The sequence below is a fragment of the Carassius carassius genome, chromosome 26 (assembly GCF_963082965.1).
Source record: "Carassius carassius chromosome 26, fCarCar2.1, whole genome shotgun sequence".
Lineage (NCBI taxonomy): Eukaryota > Metazoa > Chordata > Actinopteri > Cypriniformes > Cyprinidae > Carassius > Carassius carassius.
This window is the reverse complement of record NC_081780.1, coordinates 17438565-17457155: the sequence shown is the minus strand read 5'-3', so window position 1 is coordinate 17457155 and position 18591 is coordinate 17438565. Positions and strand designations below refer to the sequence as shown.

Genomic DNA, 18591 nt, shown 5'->3' with positions numbered 1-18591 from the left:
TTTATCCATAGTTGCACTGGTAGTGACGTTAGGGGCTGTTGCTGGCCAACTCGAAAGGGAACAAATGATGAACGTTACATGTTTATTGCAGCAGTGGCCAACATTGGTCTGGGAGAGCTACGGCAAAAAGCTGTTTAATACAATGGATAATAATAATACTGTTTTATTAAAATGTATTATATGTGTTTTATATACTTATTTTCATTTCATCTTATTCTACTCATCAGCTCATTAGTAGGGATTTCACAGCCTGAAATGCTTGTGGTTGTGTCTTTAAATAATAGTACAAATACCATTAAATTTATTACTGTAAGCCTTAGTAAATCACTCAATGTGATCCATTTAAATACTGTCCTCCCATTTATGTTGCACCTTGAAAGGGAAACTTCAATAAATGCATATGTCTAAAGGTTATTCACAAAAATAACTGCCATTGCATATTCATCATTCATTTTTCACGGCTTTAGTAAATCCTGATAGTAGTCTTTTCTTTTCTTTTTTTAAAAAAAAGAGATGTTTCACTGGTGCAAATGCTGAAAGAGATAAAGAAATACGAGGAATAGGCCTACACAAATTGACACATGTGAACATACAAATAATATTATATTTCTACCCCATTACAATAGTCCCTTTTGAGCAGGGGTGTAAAACAGGACTGCAGCCCTGTGACGAGGGTCACAGCCCTGCAGAGTTTAGTTCCAACCTTACTCGACACACAAACCATGTCATTTTCAATTGAGCCTGAAGGACCTGATTAGCTGAATTTAATTAGGGTTGGAGTTAAACTCTGCAGTGCTGGTTCCCTCCAAGAATTGAGTTTGACCCCCCTGCTTTAGAGTCACTGCTCTCTTAAAAAAATAATAATAATTACTTGATAGGTAAGGTAGTGTAGCACATGCCACCTAGACACATTACAGGTATTGCATAAACACCCTTAACATGAAATTACCATTATTTGCCAGGGTTCTGTCACTTCGGTCTAGTTTATTCTTGTTTTTGTGACAGAGCCATAACACTCCTATATTGTCTTGTCCTTGTTTTTGCCTTGCCAGTTAACCCTTATGCGTTGTTGGGGACGTTTTCGTCCACTAGGGGGTAAAGTTGAGTCTTATTTTGGCCACAACTTTCTCTGTGTTTGAGCTAATGGAATGATTTTTGGTGACAAATCTTATTTTGACCCATATGTTGGGAAAATGCTGAAATTTTGAAATTTTTCAAAAACTCATCGGTACACTCTGGGCAAATTTACTACCCTTTGGTTATGTTCGTGGATGAAAACATCCACTAAATTAAACTGCTGTAAAAATGTATCAGATAAATATTATTATTTTTTTTTTAATTTTTTTTGCATAAATCTATTAATCAACCTCAGTCCTAATCAAAAATACCAAATGTTTAAAACAAAAAAATCCAAGATTTTAACTCTTTAATTACCAAGTTCATAAATGATGTCACTGATTTGGGTTAAAAACACACAAAATTACATATTTTCAATTTAAAAAGTGATTGTGGACTGGATATTTTTTCAGTGATCAACTGTAAAAATAACAAATTTTACCTCTTCCCAAAAGAGAAAACCACAAACAAGCAAGAATGCATGATTATATGGTGTCATGGCTTTGCAATAAAAAAATGCCATTATAATGGAAGTCAATGGGGCAAAAACAGCCACCAACAACAAATTAGGGAGAAAAAATGTTAATCTAATGCTGCACAAAAACTAAAAATGCATCAAAGCCAATGTTGCTACTAATCTTTGACATGCCTAAGACTGTTATAAAAAGTTACAAAAAGATCCAGCCACAATTACTTTTATATTGAAAGTAAGTCATTTTGTGTGTTTTCCCCCACATCAGTGACATCATTTATGAACTTGGCAAGAGTTAAAATCTTTGATTTTTTTTAAAAACATCTGGTAGTTTTGATCAGGACTAAAGTTGATTAACAGATTCATGCAAAAAAATTGAGAAAAAATATAAATCTGACACATTTATACAGCAGTTTAATTGATTGGATGTTTTCATCCCGAACATAACGAAAGGGTAGTGAATTTGAACAATGCACAAGGGTTAAGATACCAGTCTGTTTCCCCTATGGTTTCAAGTTCAAGTTTATTTATTTGTATAGCGCTTTTTACAATACAAATCGTTACAATGCAACTTTACAGAAAATTACGTTTCTACAATATTTAGTAGTAGCTTATAAGGGGTGACTGTCAGTTTGTGCACGTATGACAGGATTTTTCAGAAAAATTAATACAAGACGTAGTCAGCCAGACGATGAACATTATTAACAGCAATTATTATATGATGCAGTCACACTTGTAGCAATATGGTGTATTTTTTATGTTGTTTATTTTTTTGTTTGTTGTGCTTAAAGCCCAGTTCCTCCTGCATATTGAGTGCTCGCTCTGTCCTCCATCCATACACTGACATTATTGTTACATAATTCATTGTTACAGAGACAACTCGTACTTTAAAAAACTAATCTTAATTTAGACTTAATCTGAGACTTGGCTTCTTTTCATAAATTTGCCACCTGAACACACACACACAAAAAGAATCCTCATAGCCCCACGTCTATGTCATGATGTGGGAAGAATTGCATAACACCGCCCACATGTTCACGCAAAGAAAGAAGGCATCATTTTAATTTCTCGCTGTTGCTGCTGGCGCCATGTCGTGTAGATGATGTTTCATTGTAAAAGCAAAAATACTTTGTTTGGCCTTTTAAAAAAAAGGAATATTTACAAGTGTGCAATGCATTTTATGGAGGACTATTACCTGATCCTGGGAGAGAAGACTATAATGCCGGTGCTTCTGACTCACAGTATGTAAGTGCATTAACATACGTATAGGATTTGCCATAGATGATTCAAATGTGAATTTTGAGCAGTGTAGTGCAGTGGTTCTCAGTTCCAGTCCTTGTGCCCCCCTCCTCTGCACATTCTGTATGTTTCTCTTATGGCTTCTGACATTTGTTCTATTTGAAATTAAGTGTCCTGAGTAAGAGTAGGGAGCAATGAACATTGTGTAGGGACCCTGTCAATGGGAACACAGTTAATGCATGGAGCTCACTTCTAACGAGCTGGTAATCTGAATCAGGTGTGTCAACAAACAGTTGGGGCATAGAAGAGAAACACAAATGTATGTGAAACGGGAACAGTATGTGGAAAATGTGTTTTTGAACCTTGAACCGCACAAACACATTTCATTAGACCAAATACATCATATGACCCCTTTAATTTGACCTTCATGCCCAAAAACTGGGCACCCATATAGGAAATTAATACCAAAATTCAAAGCATTTAAAAAAATAATAAAATTAAAAAAAATCTGACACAATGCAGATCAAACATACACAGAAATTAAGGTTTGAGCCTATACAACATTTTCATTGTGTCAACACAAAAAAACAAGCCACTGAGTACTACAGCCAAACAGTGGCATTAAAATGTTTGATATTTTTATACCATCATATGTCACCAGATGGCACCATAGTCATCAAATGTTTAGGTTTTGGCTGTCTGAATTTATGGCAATGATATTTTTCACTTAAGTAAAAGAAATATTAAATATAACATAAAAATAAGCATATTTTACGTCCTTCTTGACCAATTTGGGACTTGATTAAACAGTTCAGTGGATTAAAAAAGGCCTGCTAAATATGTCCCATAGAAAATAAATGCAAAATAATATTGCAAATGCAAATATATATTATTTGTCCAATAAATCCAACACAGATCAAAACACACATAAATGAAGGGGCGAGACTATACAACATCCTTAATGTGTCAAACTCTCTCTCTCTCTCTCTCTCTCTCACACACACACACACACACACACACACACACAAACACACAAACATGCACAGCCACAAAAGAAAAAAAGCCATTGAAAACTATTGGCTATCGATATTTTTGATACTTTTATATTTTTATACCATTATTAGCCACCAGATGTCACCAAATTCACCAGTGTTTTTACGTTTAGTCTGTCATAACTTAGCTATTGGAATTTTTTTTTTTGTTTACTAAAGTAAAAGAAATGTTAAATATAGCAAAAGATAAAGCATATTTTACATTAAAAATATGGTACTTTTAAAGGTAAAAATTGCATTAATTTATATATTTTATTTTAGCGAAGGTGGTGATTCCTAAAAAAAAAAAAAAAAAAATGGGATCACACCTGAGACCTTCATGCCCAAATGTGTCCACGAAGGACAGATTAAGGGCTGTTATACAAAGGATGCTTGAGGGTTAAAAAAAACACTGTTGTATAGATGAAAAACTTCTGAAACGTATTACAGTTCACCCTGGCATCATTTCAGATTTGAAGCACTGAAGACTGCTGTGTCTGGCAGATGTTTTCCAATCAATTAATCAATAATCCATTAATAGATAATCAAATTTATTGTCAATTAGTTTAATTATTGTTTTTTAATGATTACTTATTATTTGGTGATAAGGACACAGTAGCATAAACATGGATAATTGGGTGATTGTATCACCTTTCTGCTGTTCGTTCATCACTTGAAAGAAGTTACACTGAAACTAAACTCTGAAATAAAATCTTTAATGTATCTCTCAACAAAATTTTGAAATTAAACCTTTCTCCTTCTCAAAATGGCTGTCAACAGAACTTCCAGAATCAAAATGTCATCATTTAAAAATAAACCAGAGATTTAAAACAGTTACATTTAAATGGGTGACATTTCAAACGAAGTCACGGTGCTGACAGGTGCTGCCACAGAAATGCTAATATCTTCTTCCATGCATTCTCTTGTGCGTACGCGTGCTGTTTGGTTTGTCCACCCCACAGCATGACAACTGCAGCAACAATAACAACACACATTCACAAGTAAAATACACAATCCCAAATAAAGTCTAAACATAAAATTAGAACTGACATTGAGAGGGCTTATTAACAACAACAAGAATTGTGAGAATAGATCATGCATTCATACTTCTCTCATTTGTCCACTGTAGTTTATAGTTAGTTGCACGGAAGTGAGGTGAGTACGGAGGTTCAATAAGATGACCTGCACCAGGATACATCAGGATTTCCAACAAGTGCCGATTTCCTGCTTTCTCCATCATCATCGCCATCTGGGTTTAAAAGGTCAATAGTCAATATCCAAATCATTGGTGAGAATGCATTTCATCCTTTCATTTTTTTTATTATAGTTTTTAAAGGGGTCATGAACTGAGGAACCAAAATTCCCTTCTTATTTTGACATATATAAAAGTGTGGATAAACCCCGCCTCTGCAGAAGATCACTGCCTGTTTCTACATCACTGCCTGTTTAGCCCCACCCACTAGTGATGTGAGATTCATTTTGAACGAATCTTTAATGTGACTCGGGAAGAACGAGTCGTCTCGGGGAGTGATTCGTTCAGTCGCGCATGCGCATTATTCTATAGGTTCTGTTCTAGTAGTAGTGATTCACCTGTCAGTCAATGCAGTCTTGAGCCGGAAAGAGAATTGATTAGTTCATAGTTCGGGTCTATCGGGTTTTTAACTCGTTCCTTAATCACGTGACAGCCCCATACGCTAACCCAATGCAGTCTGAGCCGGAAAGAGAATTGATTAGTTCATAGTTCGGGTCTTTCGGGTTCTTGACTCGTTCCTTAATCACGTGACAGCCCTATACGCTAAAACCAATGCAGTATGAGCCGGAAAGAGAATTGATTAGTTCATCTCATGAGTCTTCGGGTCGAGTCATTCCTTAATCACGTGACAGACCCATACGCTAACAGTAAAAGAATGCAGTATTGAGCCAGAAAGAGAATTGATTAGTTCATCTTTCGGTTCTTCGGGTTGTTTGTTCTTTTGTCCCGTGATGTGACAACATTGGCTAGAGTAATTATTAAATCAGATTGTCTGTATAAACCATACTTTTGTAACATATGACACTTTATAAACATTAAAAAACACTGTGTACATACTTTTGAATAGTTGTTTATTGTTTATTTTTGTGCCAGAAAGCTTTGTAACAAAGAGGACAACTATTCCAAAATAAATCAAAATAATTAAAAAGTAAATAATTAAAAATAAAATTAAAATTAAAAGATAATAAAGCCACAGGGTCTAATAACCTTAAAAAATGAACTTTAAAAGTACAATAAAAAAAATAAATAAATAAAAATAAATATTGCACAACAAGCTTTGCTTTTTTATATAATAATTTAAAATGAATACTGTGACGAGTGGGGCGGGGCCGAGTGACGTGGGAGCGAGGCCGGTGGAGTGATTGGAGATGAGCTACACCTGTTCGACCCGCCGGTCTCGAGGCCCACGGAGGAGATGGAAGGATATAAAACTGGAGCGACGACAGTGAGGGACGAGAGAGGACCAGGCCTGGGCTTTTAGTTGTGTTTTGGTTTTTATTTTATGCGCACCAGTCGTCCGTGAGGGGCATGTGCGCTGTTTTGTGTTTATTTTGTAATTAAAGTCTTTGTTTGATTGTCCGCCGGTTCCCGCCTCCTTCTTCCCGATGACTAGGAAGTCTTTTATCAGTACAGTGGTGCTGAAACCCGGGAGAAGGAGGGACGCGCTGCTGAAGATCCCTCGCCGCTGTGGTGAATCCGCGGTGCCATAGAGCTGGCGAGGAGGATGCCGCCATGGACGCTCGAGGCGGTGGACTGGAGCGAGTTGCCGGGGACGGGCGAGCTCGCTGCCGACCGCCCGCTATCTGGAGGGGCGGCTGCCGTCCGTGAGGGAGCGGAGGAGTCGGCGCCGTTCGCCAGAGAGCCGGAGCCTGCTGCCGTCCGCCTGAACAGTGTCTCATTCCCTACTCAGGGAACCATGGTTACATTCGTAACCTGAGACGTTCCCTTTCAAGGGAACTTCGAACTGCATCCTCTAGGGGTCGCTATGGGGAACAGTATACCCACACCACCATGCTGAGGGGAGTGCAGGCCAGAATCATGGCGAATACTAAGTACCAACTTTACCATTTCCAAGGAGTTGCCCCTGGGACGTTTAGACAACTGTCTGTGACAGTACCCCTTACGGCCAAAGGCCTAAGCTATATACCCAACTTAATTGTTAGGGCCTCGGCCTGGGGTAGAGCTAAAGGCTTGGAATCAGGAAAGATTCCTTTAAAGCGATACGGCTAAGAACCTAGCATTTTATACCAAGTCTTGGCTTTCACACAGGGGCACGAAGCAACCGCGCAAAGCCCTCCCCATATAGGATTTTAGAAACAACAACGAATACTAATATGCGAACTTACCACAGTGTGGATTTCAGAAAGTGCACAAAGACTTCACGTGCACACTTACCATAGCATGGATTTTCAAATACTGTTCTAAAGAGAGGCTCTCATGGCACTCTGATAGAGCAGCTCATAGATGGTCCATCACAAAACAGTATGTTTGGGAGTCATCAACTCGATTTGTGGAAATAATGCTGGAGCACTCTGGGGAAAAAAACAGAGAACTCAGTCTCATAGGAGAGGAGAACTCTGAATTCAGAGTAGCACACTCATAGTCGACCCTTCTTGTAAAAGGGGAGTGCTGCTAAACTAACATGGGAATTGCCCAAATAGCCCCTCATGTTGAGGGAAGCGATGCTTGAAGTGTATAAACAAATGCACTCTGGCTGAATGGAGCCCAAGGAACAAAGGTCAGATCATCTCAAAAAAGGGAACGAGGCAGAGCGCGTAACCCTTACCGTACTGTATTTCAGAAAGAATCTTCCGTGCAGACTTAATGGAGTCATGTATGCCTTGACATTTAAGCAAGATGTATTTCTTGAAGGGGCTTAGATGGCAAGGAGGGAGATTAAGAGAGGATGTCTCTCCCGCAGAAATAAAGTTCTTTCTACAGGGGCATCCTCTCATAGCCACTTTTGCGTATCACCTCAATGTTGGCACAACTCTAATGCCGAAACCGATGGATGCGAGAAGAAAACAGCCTCTTTCATTTCTTTCCAATCTCTGTATGGAGATCAGGCAGAAATGGAAGGCTCACCTGAGCTGGAGGGCTATGGTCAGAAAGATAATGATCGTCAAGGCAGCTTAATGGCATCACCTTGTTAGCGCTCTTTCATGGCAAGTCCAAATTTGCTGTGGCGCGATCCATAACCTCCAACAGCTCTACATACACAGGGCAGGAGGATTGAGAAGGCTCAGCCTCAGCTTCTTCACCATCCTCAAATATCTCCTGCTTTTCCTGGGTAAAAACCCAGCAGAGCACGAACCTCAGAAAGTGTTAAAGATATAACACCATCCTCCCAAGGCTCTCTCTCGTCCTCCACCATTACGAGCGTGAAGGGGAAAGTCCCTCTCTAAACCATTCAGACAGATCCACCTGAAATTCTCACGAGCTCATTCTCCTCCGTGCCTCAGCAGCGGCAGGTCCTGAATTGCAGGAAGCAGATGGCCGCCTTTTTTTCGGAAAGAGAGACGAACAAGAGCGGAGCTTTTTCATTGAAAAAACACTCACAGTGCACACAGATTGCCTCCTCAAAGACATCGCGTGCGTACTCTTCACCCAAACAAATGACGCAAAGATTGTGTGTGTCATCGGGTGTCAAATAACGCCGACACGGATGCACACATTGTCTAAATGCTTGCTAGTATTCCCCATGATAGACAGAGAAAGATCGCTCTTACCAGTTCTTTCAGATGCACACTTCAAACAGAACAGGCAGTGAAGACGAAGAAGAGAATGACATGTTCTCCCGGTGCCTGTTTATAGTCTCACCGGTAGTGACTTCAGAGGCTGTTGCTGGCCAACTCGTTGGTGTTTTTTCAATGTATGCTTCAGACACTGGTCATGACCAGGTGTTCCCCATAGAGCCCCCTCTAGAGGACGCAGTTCAAAATTTCCTTGAAAGGGAACTTACGTTCATTACAGCAACGAACATCATAAACATGACACGACACATATGAAACAAATGAAAAGTGCTCATTCTGAAATCTGAATTTATTAAAGACATAAACCTTTATTTCCAAGATAGTAAGTCATTTCATTATAGAGCAATATTAACATTGTAATATTAAATTGTATTATGTATTGTAATACATTAAAATCCATTTTTGATACTAATACGTTCATGTTTAATAGTTCCTGAATAATTATGTTCATAAAGAAATAAGCTATATTTTGTGTTGGGTCAGTTACCTGTGTCGTCAGCACGCAGCAGACACACCCACCTAAACGATTTAAATATATCGCTTATCCTGCCCCAAAAGACCGTAAACAAGACTGCATTGACTGAAACAGGTGAACTACTAGACTAATTTCAATACAGAACCTATAGAATTTTGCTCATGCGCAACTGAACGAATCACTTCCCGAGTCTCCTTCTCCTGGTATCCCCAAAAATAACTTAAATTACGCTTTCAGTGTTGATCTTACAGACAAGAGCAATACATCTATCTTATCTGTAAAGGGTCTACTTTTATTTGTATACAGAAATAATAACAACAAAACTTGTATTTATAGAATAAAGATAATAAACAAGGTGCGCGGTCTGCAGCTTTGGTCTGTGGTGATCCTCATTTAGAAATGCGTCACTAAAATGAACTGTAACTCAGTGAATAGTCAACAAAAAAAGAATGAGAAATATATCTAAGGAAAACTTGACATGTACACTTTTAAACTAAACAAGTGCTACCGAAAACAAATATTCTGTGATAAAGTAATCCATAGGAAAACGATTTCCGTCTTACACGTCTCCCTTTATTATATCTAATGTGACCACGCCCATGTGCTGAATGCTGAAAACAAAGCATCGAGATGGTTCGTGTTTTTTATTTTTATTTCCTCCGAAAAAAATAATGAAGCACTTTATTCAGCAGAGATCATAAACATGAGTAATGCTGTGCTCACACCTAACGCAAATAGAGAGTCAAATTTGCGTCTACCGCATCTACTTTGCCACTTGAACATTTTGAGATCATTCGCTTCATTCGCACGTGAAATTCACTTCATTCGTGTGTGAAATTAACTTCACAACAGACACAAATTCGCGTCATGGGGGGCTTCTAGTTGTTCTAAACGCAAATATGTGGTTTATTTATAAAGACACCGTTTATCTAAAAATGTGTTTCGCCGATTTCGGAGATGAGCTCCATGCGATCAGCGGGAGCTCAGTGATTATGTATCCACTGAGAGCAGCCTTTCCTCGGCTAGACCTTCTGACATTTGCCGCTGGCTCTGATGTCTCTTTAGTGGTTCAAGATAAAATATAATTTGTTTGGTGTAAAACGAAACGTTTCTTATCTTTGGCCTTTATTCAATTAAACTATTAATAGGTTATATATATATATATATATATATATATATATATATAGGTCCTTTTTATTCCTGTCTCTATAGAAATATGAACTTTTGTCATATAGCTCCGGTTGACTGCTCACTGACACCATCAGTCGTTCCTCCATGTTGAATGATTGACTCCTAGCAGGCTCCTGATTGATTAACGCAGCCCAAATTGACGCAAAAGTTAAAATTTTTAAACTTGGGCGACAGACGTTAATTCGCATCAAACGCTTAAATGCACAAAAAGCACCATTTGTGCTTAACGCACGTATCACGCTAAATGCCTCATTCGCGCCGCGAGACCTCCAGACGCGCGTAAACGCGCCTTTGCATTGACTTAAAGGCCATGTTGCAGGGCAAATTTTTCAACGAATTTGTGCAATTTGCTTGTTGGTAATAAACATTTAAACTGTTATCCATTGTATTTTATGTTGTTGGGTATCACAAAACGGAATATTATACGAAAAAGTAGGTACTATCTTACAGCGGTTTGTGACGATTCTCCTTTCCCCCACAATGCATTGCATTTCGTCACGTTGGGGAGAGAATTAACCAAAGCCCGCCTTGAGAGCATTGAGAGTGACTAGAGAGACGAGTAGTAAGAGGCAAACAGATGCACAGTGCAAACTTCGGAGATGGTTACATCCACAAAGAAGACCCCGACAAAGAGTAAGTATGCCCGAACAACTTATTTCATTGGAGGCAACAAGATCTGCAATAATACTTTTCTGTTTCTTATGGAGTGAGTTTCCATAAACATCAACGTTTGTTGTTTTGTGTTCATTCACCAAGTTTTATGTAGAAAACCAGCAAATAACAAATAAAATTAGCATCAATATGTGCCTTTTGTTTACATTAACATTAAAATAATAACATCAAAAATGATGGCCAGATTTTAAAGGAGTGTCTTGCAACATGTTATCTACAATGCACAAGTTCAAATAGAGTTTTGACAAAAAATGTTTTATAAAAAGATAAATATCACATATTTCAGAATATAAATCATTTTTAAAAAGTAAAAAAAGATAAATTACTGACATTTACGATGCACATTATCCTTTATTATTAATAGTATGCGGTCCGATTTTTCCCATTGGGTCTGTCGTTGCTATGCAATCATGAAGCTTTACAGGGGGGAGCTTTACAGGGGTATGGCTTATCTAAATGAGATGTAAATTAGCCCTATTGTCACTCCCAGCAGGTGAGAATAGGAGAAAACTGCACAATCTTTGGAGGCCATTTTCTCCCCTTTGAGCTTTTTTGAGTGCCTACCTTCAAATGGCCACAACTTCTCCATATATTATCAGATTTCTATGTGTTACACATCGTTGGAAAGCTTGGAGACTAAACTTTCACAATAACTCAGAACCAACAGAAAAAAATCAGAACCAACTTGTGTCCCTACTTTCCGTGATTGGTTACATATATTCTGTATGTGTTTTCAAAAATTTTGTTTTTCACTATCCACGCATAAACACTGTTTTCTCAAAAATGAAATCATGTACATACATGCTAGTTACATATTATTGCGGCCAATTTATATACTGCATACAGTGTTTTCAGACTTTAGCTATGAATATGTTTAGAAGCAACGGAAAAAAGCACAAAAGTCAATGCATGTCAAAACTTCTCCAGGCCCCCAAAACCCCCTAGACCTCAGAGGGTTGAAAGTAATCACCTTACTGTTCTGATTAAATTATTTCAAAAGTAATTAGTAATTAGTTACATTATTAGATACATTACTTTTTTCTCCATGAAATTTATGAAATACCAGCATACACGCTCTCGATAAATATTTATAAAAAAAATAACAGAACACTGTTATTATTAAATAAAGTAAGTGGCTGTTGCATGCATGGTTTAGCATGGCAGAATGCCAGCAAAGAGCGCTGCATTTATAGTCTCTAAAAGTTATCTCAGTTTATCGCAGTCTCACATATCTCAACACAATACGATATATCCATAATTAATCTTTCATAATGTCTACAATTTGTGTGTTATAATGAGAGGATTCATGAGCACGCAAATTCAGCACTGCATTGCTCAATATTGCAAACACGTGTTATAGTCTAAATAGAAACTCTGTACACGCTTGCACCTGTTAATCATTTATATTAGTTCATATAGCTTTTGTGCAATAGATGAATAACAACTTATTTGTTTTAGATATTTTATGTTTAGATATTTCTATTTTGCGGGAGTGGATCATTTTATTTTCCTGCATACCAGCACTCGCCCATCTTATCCCATGCAGACATTGTTGTGCTCCCCTCTCTGCGGGAGGGTCCCCTTGAGCTTGCTGGCCCTGGGCAGACTATGTAAGTCCTCGTCTCAACTCTAGAGTTAGGTCCTCTGATCCTGGGTTATTGATCACTTTGGTCAAGCTGGGTTCCTCTCTCTCCTTGCTAATAGTGGAGCCCTCTGCACTTAAGCTCCATGGCAGTGACATCAAGTAGTTGGGCCGCTTGCTGCCTCCCTGATAAGATTCCTCTATTTGGGTCAAGCCAGGCAGTGCTCCTCTCACCCCGGAGGATAGTCTTTGAGCCTGCTGATTGAGTGTCTATGGACTTCTCTCCTTAGGTCCCCCTCTCATTTGAGCTCCATTGAGAAGCAGCTTCTTGTTTTTAGGCCTCTCTTCGCCTCCCAGCAGTAGTTCTTGCCTTGGGCTCCACTCAACTTATGTATCTCTGTTGATACATTTCTGAGCAGAGTGTTGCTACCAAAGAACTATCGAGTAAGTTCTTTGAGCAGGTTTATTCAGAACCGCTGGTAGCCTACCTGGGTGGCAGGCCAGGGTCTGTTTTTTAGACACCTGGCTGTATCCCCTTAATGGAATCTCTTTCTTATGATTACAAGCCTTGAGCTCTGCCTTAGGCTTGGGCTTCCTAGCTCAGCTCTTAACAGGTAAGTTTTCTCCCGGCGCCCTTTTGTACTGTGGTAACGCCAGGTGATGACATCACAGACTGTCACAAGCCAATGTTATTGTCATGTTCAGATGTATGCTTCGACACTGCTCATGGTGAAGGCGCTCCCCATAGTGACCCCTAGAGGACGCAGTGTCTACGTAACCTGAGACGTTTTACAATTTACAATTAACCTCATACAATTAAAATTAACAGATCCTAGCATTGTCTGCAATGATGTGAAACACAAACAAATAAATGTAATTTAGTGTTCCATGAACTTTTAATGAAGTTTTGAAGTTGGCCTGTCTTTTATGTCACTGTAGAAAGCATTGTTTATTAATAAGCTTAACGTGACAGAACTGAAAAAAATATGTAACTCACGTCTTCAGCGGATTCCACTGCAGGAACAGCCTGATCATCATCACCATTTACCAACAGAAGAGGACACTTTATTCTCCCGACCTGTGTGCATTTTAAAAGATGATTGAGGTTAAAAAAAATCTAATTATTAAAAATAGATTAAAAACTAGACAAAACAAACATATTAACAAATCCATAATGATATATACTCACATCAACTTTGGTACTTTGACTGGGAAGCGATAGGATCAGATTTCTGAGGATAACCTGGTTGTCCTCATTAACACATAGCTTATCTGCATGGCTGGAATTAAATGTTTGTATTATTATTATTATTAGTAGTAGTAGTAGTACCACCATTAGTAAAATATTCACAATGGAAAAATTTACACAATATTACAGTTGTTCTCATTGTTTTTTCAGGTACCCATAATATATTTAGACACGTAAGTCACACTTAATTTATGAACCTCATTGTATTTGATATCTGACAATATTAAACATGTAAGAAAAAGTAAGAGCAACACGAGAGCCTAAAGGCTTGAAACTTGAGATTTGGTGAGAAATTTAAATTATGAATATGTACTTAAAATTCTGAATATTTAAATGAAACTTGCAATATACTGATAATTTTGAACATACAGTATAGCTGAAAAAACTGAATAAATACATGCAAATCATATTTATAAAGTGCACAGCATAAATGAGTACACCCCTCTGAATTAATATAAAAGATGTATTTTCTTAATGTTCACTTATATAATTAATGCAAGATGGAAAGATGTAAAATTTAAACATATTAAACATATACTTAAAAAAATACATATATATAGATTACATTTACATTTAGATTACATTATATATATATATATATATATATATATATTCATATATATTCATATAAATATATGTTATAATTTACTTATGTATTCACAGTTTACATTTATATTATTTATATATTCAGGTTTTTATTTTCAGTTTGGTGCTTTATACCTCTTTTATTACACACACACACACACACACACACACACACACACACACACACACACACACACAGACACACACACACACAAACACACACACACACACACACACACTTAACTGTGACTTAAGTGCTCATTTAATTGTGGTGTAACTCTGTGTAAAAGTATGAGATTTGCTAAACACGTATGATGCCATAACATTCTCATCCTACATCCTTATGGTTTCTGTGTCTCACTTTTTCATCAGCTCAAAGAGATCAGAGAGGGATTTATCAACAGGCGTCAGATGACTTCCACTTATGCACACACAACACTGGGGCTGCACAATAAAAAGACACACCAAAATATTTAATGTAATACAAATAATCTGCATTTAAAATGTAGATACACGTGTTTACATGTGCCAAGCAAACCTTAATGACTTTGGAGTAGGAAGTCATACTGAGTGTGATGGCACTTCCCAAACTTAGCCCAAGAACAGCCAAATGATCCGTCTTTACCATTGGATGATTATTCAGTATCTGGTATGCTTTCTACAGGAAACATGTATACATAAACATAAACATACATATCTGTAAAGACTATATAAACAGTTCTCCAACAACATAACCCAACGTTGCATCCAGCTTTGCATGCACTCAGTCCAAATGGATTTTACATTTTGAGTTAAGGTTCAGAATGGATGACTGTTCTCCTGCTGAAGGACAGTGTTTTTATTTTAGTTTATTATATTTTATTATTATTATTATTATTATTATTATTTTTTTTTTAGCATTCATCCAATGTGTGACCACCTTCTTTGTCACAGTTTATGAGATGTTGTGATAATCTTTACAAAATAATCTGATAATCTTAACTCCATATATTATCACATTTGCTTTTATGGCCCGGAAATCTGAGTGGGTGCTGAAATAGTTGCTCTGGACCTTCAGGCAGGTAATTACAATGCCAAACTAAATTAAATGTCATGTCAAATTTGTCCACATTATTAAACCAAAAGTTCTGAATTACCTCAAAGTAAGAAGCATCAGTGTCTTGAGTGTACTCAAGTGCCATGGATGCAAAGCCATGAGATGCAAGCAGGGCAGAACGGTACTCAACCAAACCACCTCCTCCTCCCCACAGGTCCAGCACTCCTGGGTATGGCCCGGAGCCTAAAACACAATAATTCATTTTTAAGCAATTTACCTGACTTCTTTGACATAAAATAGAATATAAATCAACCCCCTGGGAAACCAGGGAATATGAATCAATGTCAGAATTAAACTTGGTTGTGGGTGATTATAAATCTAATATGGATATTTGTACCTGGAGGCAGGAATAAAGTTCCTTGTATATCTTTCTCCATAATGTTTATCCTCTTCACACCTGGTGCGATGTACCAGCGCTCAGTGACACTGGTTGCCAAGGGTGTTTGCTGGCTGAAGCCTTGAGATAGATGCTCACAGTATACTGAAATGCAAACTTCCATTGGTCTGAAAATGTCCCTCTTACGTAACCTGGCATAAAGACCAGTAGTTAGGTGACTTCTGGCTTCCAAACTCCTCACATAAAAATGAAACCTAAATTTATACATGGTAATAGAAAACACACACCATAAAATGTTTCTAGGCAAAGCTACCTGAGTCCACGTCTACTTCCTGGTATGGGCCTCATGCTCCAAATCAACCCCATTGGCTCTGTGCCTTCATAAGTGCCTCCCAAACTTTCATCTTTGAACCCTATATTATACATGAGAGCATACATCCATACCATTGCAAATTGTAACAAAGTTTCAGTTGATTTCTGGATCAATATAGAAGTCACTACTTATAATTAACCCAGATAAATGAGCACAGGAATCTAGATGTTTATATTCCCTAAAACTGATATTAAAATGACCAGTTTTAAAGTTTTTGTTATTTTGATATCCATTCTGAAAAACTGTAGGTAATTTGCTCTGGAAAATGTACTGTTTTCAAAAAAGGTAAGTGGCGTGACTTGGAATTTGTGCTCTGCATTTAAACCATTCAAGTGCATTTAAACCATTTAGAGCATTTGCATTACATTCACAAGACAGACTAAGTGCCGTTATGTACAAAAGCTTTGAAAACAAATGAACGGTTCAAAAACATAAATATATAAAATTGCAGAGAGTAACGTTATGCATTTGCCGCCTTCTCCTTCACCATCGTTAATAAGCAATGGGATAAACAGCTGCTGGCTTGATTACACAAACAAACTATGGTTTGGACCCAAATAAAATAATATGAACACAGTCCAGTGGGGGCAGGGGGAGGAGGGAGTAATAGAACTCAGGTTCAGACCAGGAAAGCAAACCAAGTGTGAAAGCAACATTTGTTTCTATCTAGTTTAAGTCTATCTAGTTTTAGTCTAGTTTAACTAGTTGTAGATCCTTATGCTGTTATAAAGAGCTTGTATAAAGGAGCATCAGCTTTGTTAGGATGGAGCTCTTTTTTATCCAACTGGGGGATGGAAGACTACCTGGGGGAAGTGTTTAATTAGCAGCTGAGCTTTGCCACCCACATTTCAACAATGTACATTCAGGCAAATTCGCCCTTTATAACACTGGAAAATCAGATCTTTTTGACAGAAAACACTGCAGAGCTCCTTAATCAAGCTCTTGTCATTTCAGTAATAGTCATGCTGATTAGCAGGGATTTGCAGTAGTTTAAGTATCTACAGATAACCTAGAATCCGGCAGCTCATCAATCAGTCAAAGAGAACCGATGTCACATTTCTCCTGATCTCACTCCACTTGTTCCCAATAACTGCCAGAATCAAATCATGCATTAGTGTACTACGCACCTGCCACTGATCCATGTTCATCACTGACATAGTGACCAAATGCCTCCCAGAAGTCCTTGTCATCTGATTGATGCAGAGAGTGTAGTGTCACTTTTTGATTTGGTGGTAAATTTGTTACCACAATCTGAAACTTCTCATCCACCAGTCCACGGACGGGCTGAACAGAGAGCAAAGGGCATGTCCTCTTCTGAGTGCTCACAGACCTATACAGAGAATACATGTGAAAATAGCATCTGAAATTTACTTCTGGCTTACCATTGGTTACCATGGATGGTAGATCAAAGACATCCTATTCAGAGTGTCCAAATATCTGTTATTGTGAAAAAATTCTAACTGCATACCAAACCACAGAACCTACTCATCACATTTAAATTCTCTATTTCAAGGTTAAAGGTAAAATAATCTTTAAAATACTAAACTAAAACCAATCAGAGACTAAATAGCGTTACTGTAGCCCATTCAACATGTCCATAAAATGCCCATGTAATCCCTAAGGCCTATACGTACACACACATATACACACATATATGTGTGTGTGTGTGTGTGTGTGTGTGTGTGTGTGTGTGTGTGTGTGTGTGTGTGTGTGCGTGCGTGTGTGTGTGTGTGTATGTGTATATATATATATATATATATATATATACATATATCACTGTGAAATTTATATATATTTCTTTTGCATATTTGTCACACCCAAATGATTCAGATCATCAAACAATGTTTTATATTACACAAAGATTACCCGAGTAAATACAAAATGTTTTGAAATAATGATTTCTTTTATTAAGGGAAAAAAGCTATACAGACCTGCCTGGCACTACGTAAAAAAGTAATTTCCCCCTAAATCTTATAACTGGTTGTGCCACCCTTTGCAGCAACAACTGCAATCAAGCATTTGCGATAATTGGCAATAAATTTTTCACATCGCAGTGGATGAATTTTGGCCCACTCTTCTTTGCAGAATTGTTTTAATTCAGCCACACCAGAGGATTTTCGAGCATGAATGGACTGTTTAAGGTCATGCCTCAGCATCACTATCAGATTTAAGTCCGGACTTTGATATGGCCACTCCAAAACCTTAATTTTGTTTTCTTGAGACATTCATCAGAGGTGGACTTGCTGGTGTCTCAGGGAGGGCCTAAACTATTGTAAAAACAATATTTAAAATTTTTATAATATTTTTTTTAAATGACAAACTTTTAAATGTTATTTGTAATAAAATTCATAATTTCTTTTAAATAAATAAATAATTTTAAGCGATTCA

At 37.6% G+C, this 18591-nt stretch overlaps 2 protein-coding genes across 2 annotated transcripts in view; one reads left to right on the top strand and one right to left on the bottom strand.

Annotated features, from left to right (window-relative positions):
* Window positions 1-18591, top strand: part of LOC132105919 (beta-1,4-N-acetylgalactosaminyltransferase 3-like) — a 90314-nt gene that overhangs the window by 37432 nt on the left and 34291 nt on the right. The window lies entirely within an intron of this gene.
* On the bottom strand, window positions 4195-17550 carry LOC132106305 (peroxisomal succinyl-coenzyme A thioesterase-like). The gene is made up of 10 exons (XM_059511934.1): window positions 17331-17550; window positions 16144-16243; window positions 15831-16021; window positions 15534-15676; window positions 14936-15055; window positions 14759-14841; window positions 13753-13843; window positions 13561-13641; window positions 4966-5107; window positions 4195-4828 (listed from the first exon to the last, which is right to left on the bottom strand). The coding sequence occupies exons 1-10, from the start codon at window positions 17548-17550 to the stop codon at window positions 4725-4727; spliced, it is 1275 nt and encodes a 424-aa protein (XP_059367917.1). The 3' UTR covers window positions 4195-4724.

What these genes read in the sequence shown, in the direction of transcription:
- LOC132106305 (XM_059511934.1), bottom strand. Translation starts at nt 17,550, where the DNA reads ATGTATTCTCTGTATAGGTCTGTGAGCACTCAGAAGAGGACATGCCCT. An exon ending in CAGTGGAATCCGCTGAAGAC is followed by an intron (nt 5,108 to 13,560) that starts GTGAGTTACATA and finishes TTTTAAACCCAG; the next exon opens with ATGGCGATGATGATGGAGAA. An exon ending in ACAGTGGACAAATGAGAGAA is followed by an intron (nt 4,829 to 4,965) that starts GTATGAATGCAT and finishes TTGTTGCTGCAG; the next exon opens with TTGTCATGCTGTGGGGTGGA.